Here is a 10,739-nt window from a genome sequence, read left to right as displayed (position 1 = left end):
GCTTCCTGGATTTTGATGCCTGTTTCCTTCCCCAAATTAGGGAAGTTCTCTGCTATAATTTGCTCCATTATACCTTCTGCCCCTCTCTCTCTTTCTTCTTCTTCTGGGATCCCAATTATTCTAATGTTGTTTCATCTTATGGTATCGCTTATCTCTCGAATTCTGCCCTCGTGATCCAGTAGTTGTTTATCTCTCTTTTTCTCAGCTTCTTTATTTTCCGTCATTTGGTCTTCTATATCACTGATTCTCTCTTCTGCCTCATTTATCCTAGCAGTTAGCGCCCCCATTTTTGATTGCACCTCATTAATAGCCTTTTTGATTTCGACTTGGTTAGATTTTAGTTCCTGTCTTTCTCCAGAAAGGGTTTCTCTAATAACTTCCATGCTTTTTGCAAGCCCAGCTAGTATCTTTAAAATTATGATTCTGAACTCTAGGTCCGACATCGTAATAATGTCCGTATTGAGTAGGTCCCTGGCAGTCGGTAATATCTCTTGTTCTTTTTGTTGAGGTGATTTTTTCCATCTTGTCATTCTGTCCAGAGGAGAATAGATGAATGAGAGAACAAAATGCTAACAGGGTAACAACGTCCCCAGAAAATATACTCTAAACAAATCAGAAAAGACCTGAAGCCAGGGGAAAAGAAAGGGAAAGAAAGGAAAAAGAAAAGATAAAGATAAAAACAAACAAAAACAACAAAACAAAACAAAACAAAAACAATTTATGATCAAATATGATCAGGCTGGTGCATAGATCAGTGCCACACACTAGATTTTGGGTGTATTTTGGTCTGTTAGAAGAAAGCGCCTCCCAAAATTTTAAAGAAAGAAAAACTTATATATGTACAAAAATAAGGGTTGATACAATGAAGGGATGGAATATGACTGTAAAGATGAAAATTATAAAAAATTTTATAAAAGGAATTGATAAGAAGTTGTTTGAAAAAAGAAAGAAGAGGATTGGGGCGCCTGGGTGGCTCAGTTGGTTAAGCAACTGCCTTCGGCTCAGGTCATGATCCTGGAGTCCTGGGATCAAGTCCCACATCGGGCTCCCTGCTCGGCAGGGAGTCTGCTTCTCCCTCTGGCCCTCCCCCCTCTCATGTGCTCTCTCTCTCTCTCTCATTCTCACTCTCTCAAATAAATAAATAAAAACTTAAAAAAAAAAAAAAAAAGAAAAAAGAAAGAAGAGGATCTAAAAAAAAGAGAAAAAAAAAGGGAGAGAATGTGATCAGGCAGGAGACTAGAACAAAGCCATACACTAGAGATTTAGGGTATATTTTGATCTGTTAGAAGAAACTGTATCTCAAAATTTTGAAGAGAGAACAACATATATATATGCCAAAAATAAGGGTAACTACTATGAAGGGATAGAATATGACTCTAAAAATGAAAAATAAAAATGTTTTTTTAAAAAGGGATTGATAAGATGTTGGTTGAAAAAGGGAAAAAGAAAAATTCAAAAAAAAAAAAAAAGACAGTTAAAAAAAAATTAACTTTGAAACACTAAAGAATCATGGGAAAAAGCCATGAATTCTACGTGCAGTACTCCCCTAGCCCTGGAGTTCTGCCGTTCTCATTGATCTGTAAACTTGGCCTTGGCTGGCTGTTCTTGCTGACCTTCTGGGGGAGGGGCCTGTTGCCGTGGTTCCTAAATGTCTTTGCCGGAGGCGGAATTGCCCCGCCCTTGCTGGTCCGGGCTAAGTAATCTGCTCGGGTTTGCTCTTGGGAGCTTTTGTTCCCTGCAAGCTTTCCGTAGAGCTTTGGAGGACGAGAGTAAAATGGCGGCCTCCCAATCTCTGCCCCGGAGGAGCCGAGAACTCGGGGCCCCGCTCCTCAGTGCACCCCCAGAGAAAAGCAGTCAGTCACTCCCATCTCCCTGGTCTCCGGCCGCACTCCGTGCTCACCCAGCCTGTGACTGAGCGTTTCTATCTCTGGCTCACGACCCAGTGTGGAGTCCCCAAACCCAGCCGATCCCTGCAGTGCGCTCCCGCGCTGCTCCTCCCCAGGGAGGAAGGGGAGTGTCCCCGGATCTGCTGCTTGTTGGGTCCCTGCTGGAGGAGCAGTGGCCCGACTGTGCCTCGGATCATGGTTTATGGCAACCCCGAGCTGAGAGCCTGCTCCTCGGCTCCGTCTCTGCAGCTGGCTTCCCCGCTCCAATACCTGGGAGCTCTGCCACACTCAGGCACCCCTGGTCTTCCTGTGACCCCGAGGGTTCTGAGACCACACTGTCGCAGCGAGGGTTCCACCCCCGCTTAGCCACTGGAGTGACGTCCCTCAGCGGACCTGACTTCTAAAAGTTCCGATTTTGTGCTCCGCAGCTCTATCATTTGCCAGAAGCGGCGGACGGAGGCCCCCTCCCCCGCCGTCTATCCTCGCGAATATCGCCTCGGATTCACTTCTCCACACATCCTGCCTTCCAGAAGGTGGTCGCTTTTCTGTTCAGAGGGTTGCTGCTATTCTTTTCTTTGCTCTCCTGTTGAGTTCGTAGGTGTTCAGAATGGTTTGATCCCTATCCAGCTGAAATCCTGAGACCAGATGAAATCCAGGTCTCCTACTCCTCCGCCATCTTGCTCCGCTCCCAGGGCTGTTACCTTTTAGAACTGCAACTGTATAGCCATGGAGTCGTTGCATTGCAGTTGTAGTTACTGACTGCCATAGGGTAGGTTATAGCAATGTCCAAAAGCAGCTGGTGAAAGAAGTCTCTCCAACAAATGGTGTTGGGACAACTGGATATCCATATGCAAAAAAAATGAAGCTAGATTCCTACCTCGTACCATGTACAAAAACTAACTAAAAATTGAATCAATGACCTAATTGTAAGAACTAAAACCATAAAACTCTTAGAACCAGGAGAAAATCTTCATGACTTGGATTTGCAATGGACTCTTACATATGATACCCAAAGCAGGAGCAACAAAGAAACAAAACAGGTAAACTGGACATCATCAAAGTTAAAAACTTTTGTTAAAGAATGTCATCAAGAAAGTGAAATGACAACCTACAGAATGGGAGAATATATTTGAAATCATGTATCTAGTGGAGGTCTAGTATCCAGAATATATAAAGAACTCTTACAAGGCAACAAAGGACAAGCCAGTTAAAAAATGAGCAAAGGATGTACATAGACATTTCTCCAAAGAAGATAGATATACAGTAGCCAAAAAGCACATGAAAGATGCTCAACATTATTTGTCATTAGGGAAATGGAAATAAAAGTCACAATGAGGTACCACTTCACATATACAAAGATGGCTATAATTTTTTAAAATTAGAAAAAGTGCTGGTGAGGACATAAATTGGAACTCTTCTGCATTGTTGTAGGGAATATACAATGGTTCAGCTGTGGGATTTTGATAATTCCTCAAGAAATTAAACATAGAATTGCCATTTGACCCACTAATTCCACTCTTCTATATATCCAAGAGAACTGAAAACTAGTACTCAAATACATATTCACACACTTTCCTAGCAGTACTATTCACATAACCAGAAGATGAAAACAACCCAAGTATCCATCAACAGATGAATGGATAAACTGGTATTATGAACCTCATATATATACTGTGGTGTATGTGGAGATAAAGCTCAAAAAACATATGCTAAGTAAAAGCAGACACAAAAGGTCAATTTTGGAACTAGAGGTAGTGGTTTCACAACATTGTAAATGTACTAAATGCTACTGAGTTGTTGTTCACTTTAAAACGGCTAGTTTTATGTGAGTTCACTTCAGTATTTAAAAAAAGGTAGCTGGCTCCCTAGACCAACAGGTAATCAGTAGACTAGGTCACTGACTTGCTGTAAAGGTATTGGAAAGCCTTTATTTTCCTCATCAGGATAGCAAATGGTGTAAAATAAGAAAAGCAAACTCCCATTCTTTAGGAGCCTTTGTGGGAAATACCCATCCACCAGTTTTGTTTCTTCTGTTCCTCTGCTTGCCTTTGAACATTTCTCCAGTCAAGATGGACAGAAGAGTGGCTAGTAAAGGCATAAATTATAATCCTGTTAATATCTCTGGCATAGGAAATTATTGAGATGTGACGTTAAAAAAAAAAACAGTAAAAATGGGATTATGGAATCAACAGGGATCTTAGTTTCATTAATCCATGCAATTTCATTAGAATTCAGAAAAGATAGTAAGATTGCTACTACTGGACTACAGACATTTGTCTCTGAACTCTGGTGCCAAACTTAACCAATCTTATAAAAGTTTGAAATGGTTGGTACTCAGATTTTGCTGTACACTTTTATCCACGTTTATTAGTTTCCTAGGGCTGTTGGAACATACTTAGTGGTTTGAAACAACATATATGTCTTCTCTCAGGTTTAGAGGCTAGAAATCTGAAATCAAGGTGTCAACTGGGCTGTGTTCCCTTTGAAGGCTCTGGAAGGGAATCCTTCCATGCTTCTTCCAGCTTCTGGTGGCCCCCGGCCATCCCTGACTTGTGGCAGCATCACTCCAGGCTCTGCCTCCATCTTCACATGCCCTGCTTGCTGTATGTCTGTGTTTTCTCTTAAGGACACCTTAAATCCAGGATGATCTCACCTCAATCCTTAACTAATTACATCTGCAAACTCTTTTTCCAAATAAGGTCACATCCTGACAATCTAGGCAAACATGAATTTGGGGGGGGGGGGGGACACGATTCCTCCCACTACACTTTGTAAGAAGCAACATAATTTCTCTTTTTGACACAGTAAGGTTTTTAGAAAACTCTAACTCAAATTGAGCTTGGTAAAATTAGAATAATTCTTCTGGGAAAAACTTAAAAAAAAAATCTAAATCTTTAATCTCTAAAAGAAACTAAATTGTACTAACAACAAAAAAATTAAATCCCTGGAATTGAGTCCTCCCTTTACTTATTGACTAAAACTGATGTAAGTAAGTAAGAAAAACGTCTTCTCACAAAAAGAAAGCATGATTGGTGCTATATTATTTATAATTTATTACTTACAAAAATAACTTGAGCTTTCTCATTATAACAATTCAGTAAATCCTCCCCTAGAAGCCAAAAGACTTAGACACTTATGATTTTTACTGAGAAACTTTTAAAAATACCTAAGCCATAATATTTTTAACATTCAAAATGTTTAAAAAATTCAGAAGGCGAAACTTTAAATCATCTTTAAAACGTACAGTGAAATTTGTTATGTGGTCAAGTATCAACTACTTGAAGTAACATCAGATGACAATGTATTTGCAAATAATTTCAAATCCTAATTGATAAATAGTATAATTATTTAATGTTCAGGTAATTTTGTAGATTACCAAACTATATGACAATGTTGGTAGACTGTACATTTTCCAAACTATAAGAACATATCCCGCTTCCTCTGTTTTAACACCCAAGGGAAATTCTTTCTACATTGATGAAAAGTGATTTTATTATAAATTTTCAGAAAATTTTTCTAATGTACCGAGATTTCATATGAAATAGAAGTTATTTTTATTTTTTTTATAAAACAGCAAGTATGAACCCAATGTAGAAATCTGATATTAGACAATTCCTTTGGCAGAAAACATTTAATTATAAAGAGGTCTTAAAATAAATACAACCCATAAGATCACGGAAAAGAAAGAAAAATAACAACCCTGTTATTTCCTATTAACACCAAAAATACCATCTTAGTACACAGATTTAATAACATTTTTATACTATTAACAAGCTGCAACACAAAATTCATTATACAGTGTGGCCAAAATAAAATTGTTTTTAATTTATGAGGGAGAAGAAACTCCTGGATGTATAAAATTTCACAGATAAATGCCAATATACACGATTTATATACATGTCGCATGTTATATTATTCCAAAACTACATTTGGTGAACCTAATTAGCTGATCCCAATTTAGTGGGTGTGCAGTATTTATACGAGTTCAAAGACTTATGCAGAGTTAAGCTTTTACAATTCAGATCACAATTATACATGAAATATTTACACAAACATTAAAATAACCTTATTAAATACTGTTTGGGAGGGAAAAATGTAAGATTTTCGATATATATGCAAACATTATCAAGAGCAGCTTTATAAATGCTTTTTATGTTTTTTCTTTAAAGAATAGAAGATTCATTTCCCAAAAAATAAGGTACCATTTTAGAATTTTTTATAAGTGTATAATTGAATTCACATGGAAGGAAAATACTGGATGAAATAAAGAATATGAGACATTCAAGGTTAAAACACTTTCAGTTACTTATATCTGAAATAAGACAATGACAGAAACTGGGCTTTCAAATACTGTTGTTTTTTCCTTTAAATGTAGACCAAGTAGTATATAGACTATTTTATTTTAGGACACAGTTTCTTTGAAAAGAGAACATACTTGTAATTAAATTTCTGTAAATAGATAAATGACAAAAATTTCCAGAGCACTGTCTTCAAATGAATTCTTAGCAGAAAGATTAAGGGTTCTCTTTAAAAAACAATTTAGAAATCTTGCTCCCAGGCAAGTAACTTCACTTATGTCCTTTGTTTTTTCCCAGTCTAAGTACCGTGTATCTGTAAGCATATATATTCGCCATCTTCTATTTTGTGTTATCTAGAAAGTTGGTAGATGATGCAGTAGTGTATGAATTTTTAGGAGAAAACAATCCCTACTGGTTTACTACCTAATTCCTATAGTATGTGGAATCTATTAGCACTGTAAACTAATTTATAAAATGTAGGCTTCAGAAAAACTGTCTTGATAGCTTCCCTATCAATCCATTGCCTGCTATTATCCCACAGGCTCAGAATTATCTCTGAAAGGAATGGCCAAATTTCTCAACAGCCTGGCATAGCAATGGTACTTAAATTACCTCTTTAAAGAAACAACACATCTATTAAAAAAACACTCATTATTCATGCTTGGGATATATCACATCAAATTACGAGGAATGTCTCATGGCTCAAATTCACAAGCAATCCGTAAAAAGAAAATGCAGCATCTCTGCACACCACACTTCAGGAAGGAAAAGAAGTGGACCTTATTATTTTCATTAGAGAATGGCCAAAGTCACTTTAGAAGGTCATTAGTGGCAATTCTAAATACAAGGGAGCCTTATAAGGAAAATGTTTGTCTTCAGGGAATGGAAATGTTTTGTGGGGCATTCCTTAGCCCACAGCTGGCATGACAGGGGACTAGCTAAATGCTTTATCACACATCTGCATTTATATGGTCTTCCCCGTTAATAACAGAAAACATTTTTGTTCCTTCCAAATTGCTCTTGCTTCTATAGACAATTATATGCTAATTATTACTCAACATAACAGAGAGCAAAACTGACAGTACTGCAAACACAACTGCAATTTAAGGAGCCAAAGAAATATGCTGGCAAGCTAAATGCTCACCCAAAAAGAAGTCCGCCTTTTGAAGTAATGGTTTGTGGCGAACACTGAAAAAAATAAGCAGACACAAAAAAATAGTCAAAGGTTTTGGTGCTCTCCCAATTATCATGATGTTTTAGGGATAAAGAGTGGTTTCTTTAAAGCAAAAATGTAATACTCCTATCTCATGCTGTTTTGTGTCATAAGGCTACTTACTGGGTGTCCAGATTTGTGTAGATTTGAAAGTAAGACAAAATTAACTGGAAGCTACCTGAAGCTGCCTTTGATCAGAAGTTGGACTTAAAACAAACTGGATTGAAAAAGTCCTTTCATGGCCTAGCAGAGTAAGTTTCTGTGCTTTATTTATTCATGGTTCGTTTGAGTTGAGAAAAAAATTTTTTTTTCTTTTAATATTTTCAGGTTAGAATCACAAGGGTCAAGTAACACACATATGAAGGCTTTCAAGAAAATGCTTGGTTTGTTCTAAAGAAGAGGCTGCTGATGGTAATTTGTTTGCTGCTGTGCAACTGAATGAGCTGGAACTGCCACTGGAAAGCCGGCCAGTTGTGGCAAACTGGAAGCAGCGTTCTGGTAAGATGACATATCCACAGACATCCCCATCTGCTGTGTATAAGCAGCTGTACCAGTAGCTGCCTGAAGGTTAGAGTTCTGGTTCATGTAAGTAGGGTTGGAAACAGTGTCTTGTCCAGTGCTACAAACAAAATTTTAAAAAGAAAACCATATTTACTTTGCATTATCTAGGTCATGATCAGAGATCAGTCATCATGAAACCATAAAAATGCCTTTTTTATCTTTTAAAGTTTATATAATAATTACTCCAACTGTCCAACACTGTTAATATAATTTTTATATTTGGTGAGAAGAAAGTACTCATAAAAGAAACAAAAGATAAGATTATAAGGCCTATTTAATTTTGTTTTCTCCAAAATCTCCTACTGCAAATATTTAAAAACCTTTTGAGGAGATGCAGATTGTGCTTCTCACAGTGGTATCGTTGGCCAGCTACAATGAGCACAGAACCACCCAAAGTACACCTGCGGACCGTATTCTCCCTTCTCGCAGCTCTCAATCCAGCCCGGAGACCACCTCTTTTCCTCACATGCTCTATACTTTCCTTTGATAGGGCACTTTCAAAGCTGCCCCTGGTAACTTAACCTGAATCTCTACATACAAATAATAAAGGCAGGGAGAACAGTGTAATCCACATAGGACCCTGAATCTACCCTCAAGATAGTCTTGACCTATAGTTTACTTATTAACACTACACCAAAACAAAAAAACAAGTTGAAAAATTACACCAAATTGCAGAACTTCTGCTTATTCCTATAATTACTATAACATACATTTTTTAAAAAAAGATATATAATTTCAAATTATACCAAATACACTGTTTATGAGGATTAATGTCTATACCTCTCCAGTTTTTTTCCTCCATAATTTCTAGTGTCAAACAGAATCACAAAATTTTACATTTTAACTGAACTACACACCAATGTGAACAGGTTTAATTAATTTTTGGATAATATCTAAAATTTACACTCATGAAATTTGGGTGGGAAAACCTTAAAGATCATCTACCATGACTATATTGAATGAACATTTTATATGGTTAAGCAGTTAATAGAAAGCAATATTTAAAAATCATTTTCAGAACAGAAGTGTTAGTATAAAAAATTAGGCCACAGGAGTGCCTGGGTGGCTCAGTCAGTTAAGCATCAGACTCTTGATTTAGGCTCAGGTCATGATCTCAGGGTCGTGAACGGAGCCCCACATCTGGCTCCAAGCCCAGCATGGAGTGTACCTGAGATTCTCTCTCTCCCTCTGCCCCTCCCCTCCAGTGCTCTCTCGCTCTCCAAAAAAAAAAAAAAAAATTAGACCACAGATTCCACAGCTCAAATGCACTTGGGAATCAAGTAAAGTTTTGATACTCAGGAGTGCATGCAGATAAATATGCCTGGGACTACTTTGCTAGGCTGATTACAGCACTGTGCTAAGTGTATCATGGGCTTGGTCCCTGTAAGGAACAGTTAGCTTTAGTTTGTCCCAGAGACCCAGACTATAAGCCATGTCTGGGCAACCATTTTAGTAGGGGTAGTAAAGCTAAGAGCATTATGGACGTCATGGCATTGGGAATGAGAAGTTCTACAACTTCATCTCAATTATTATTATTATAAAAAGAAAAGTCAATTTATTCTCATGAAATTCTGTGAAAATTCAGTGTATATAATTACAAAATTAACACAGCTCCCAAAAACTTACCTTAAATATGGAGTCTGTGCAGGCTGTGTTGTCACCGAGGAACTGACATTTGGAGGCAGAGATCTCAGTGGACCAATCTGATCTGGTCCTAGGCTGTAGCTTTGGGCAACAGTGACTTGGTGAATGCTTTGACCCATATAGTTTCCACCATGTGACTGAACTGGGTATGTCTATTAACCAAAGAGAAAAAGTTGACTCACTGATTTCCCAAACACCTATCTAACAATATATTTAATACTTCAAGAGACTTAAATAAAATTAAATGTTATAGTTCTTTGGGGAGCAATCTGGTTCTACCAATCCATCCACCCTAGTACAAAAAGTGGAGAGCTTCCAAATCACAGTGCCAAATCTATGGAAATTTATGATTTACTTGATTGTTCTTTTATTTTGCAGGAGGTGGCATATTTTTAAGCAGCAGGCTGGAATCCAGCCAGGTTGCCTATTACTCAGTAACATGTCTTGCTGCAAAGCCCCAGGAAACTACATACTCCCTTGAAGGGCAGTCCATCATCACTTCGAGTCACCAACACAATGACAACCTTCTTCACCCCTATCCCAGGATGACTTATTCAACTCCTTCCTAAGAATGAAACTTGGGAGAATAAGAATAAATGGTATCAGGGCAGGGTGCAGACCTTCTCTGGCAAGGTCTCCTTTATTTTCTGCCTTTACAACAAATAGGAAAAAAGTAAAGAAGATTTTTTGGTAGAGGAGATGTATCCTCAGGAAACAGCAAAATGGTCTAAGTTTCTTTGGATATTTTACGTGCCCTACCTAATGTTCAGGGTAATATCTCCTTTAAGAACAAGATCTACTATCTGCCTACCAATATAACAATGCAAACACTTATTAAGTATCATACAGTAACTATCATCACTCCAGTTTTAAACAAAGCTATTTGTAAAGCAAAGACCATGGAGGGGCACCTAGGTGGCTCAGTCGGTTAAGCGTCTGCCTAGGTGGCTCAGTCAGGGTCCTGGGATTGAGGCCCATGTCAGGCTCCCTGGTCAGTGGGAAGCCTGCTTCTCCCTCTCCCTCTGCTGCTCCCCCACTTGTGTTCTCTCTCTGTCAAATTAAATAAATAAAATCTTAAAAAAAAAGACCATGGACATGAAAATTTAGCATGCTGAAGTGCCAAATCAACTTTAAGGT

At 37.9% G+C, this 10,739-nt stretch overlaps 1 protein-coding gene across 2 annotated transcripts in view; it reads right to left on the bottom strand.

Annotated features, from left to right (window-relative positions):
* Positions 1 to 4,915: 4,915 nt before the first annotated feature.
* The window catches only part of STAM2 (signal transducing adaptor molecule 2), a 46,771-nt gene continuing 40,947 nt past the window's right edge, over positions 4,916 to 10,739 (bottom strand). For both annotated transcript variants that reach the window (XM_032410469.1, XM_032410478.1), the window contains exons 13-14: positions 9,585 to 9,754; positions 4,916 to 8,016 (exon numbers count right to left, since the gene is read on the bottom strand). In XM_032410469.1, coding sequence (XP_032266360.1) covers positions 7,788 to 8,016; positions 9,585 to 9,754 — 399 coding nt within the window. In that variant the 3' untranslated portion in view covers positions 4,916 to 7,787. The remainder of the gene's footprint in view (positions 8,017 to 9,584; positions 9,755 to 10,739) is intronic.

Source organism: Phoca vitulina, unplaced genomic scaffold (assembly GCF_004348235.1).
Source record: "Phoca vitulina isolate PV1807 unplaced genomic scaffold, GSC_HSeal_1.0 scaffold1, whole genome shotgun sequence".
Classification (NCBI taxonomy): Eukaryota; Metazoa; Chordata; class Mammalia; order Carnivora; family Phocidae; genus Phoca; species Phoca vitulina.
Note: the sequence above shows the minus strand (reverse complement) of the source record. Positions and strands in the feature narration are given on the sequence as shown.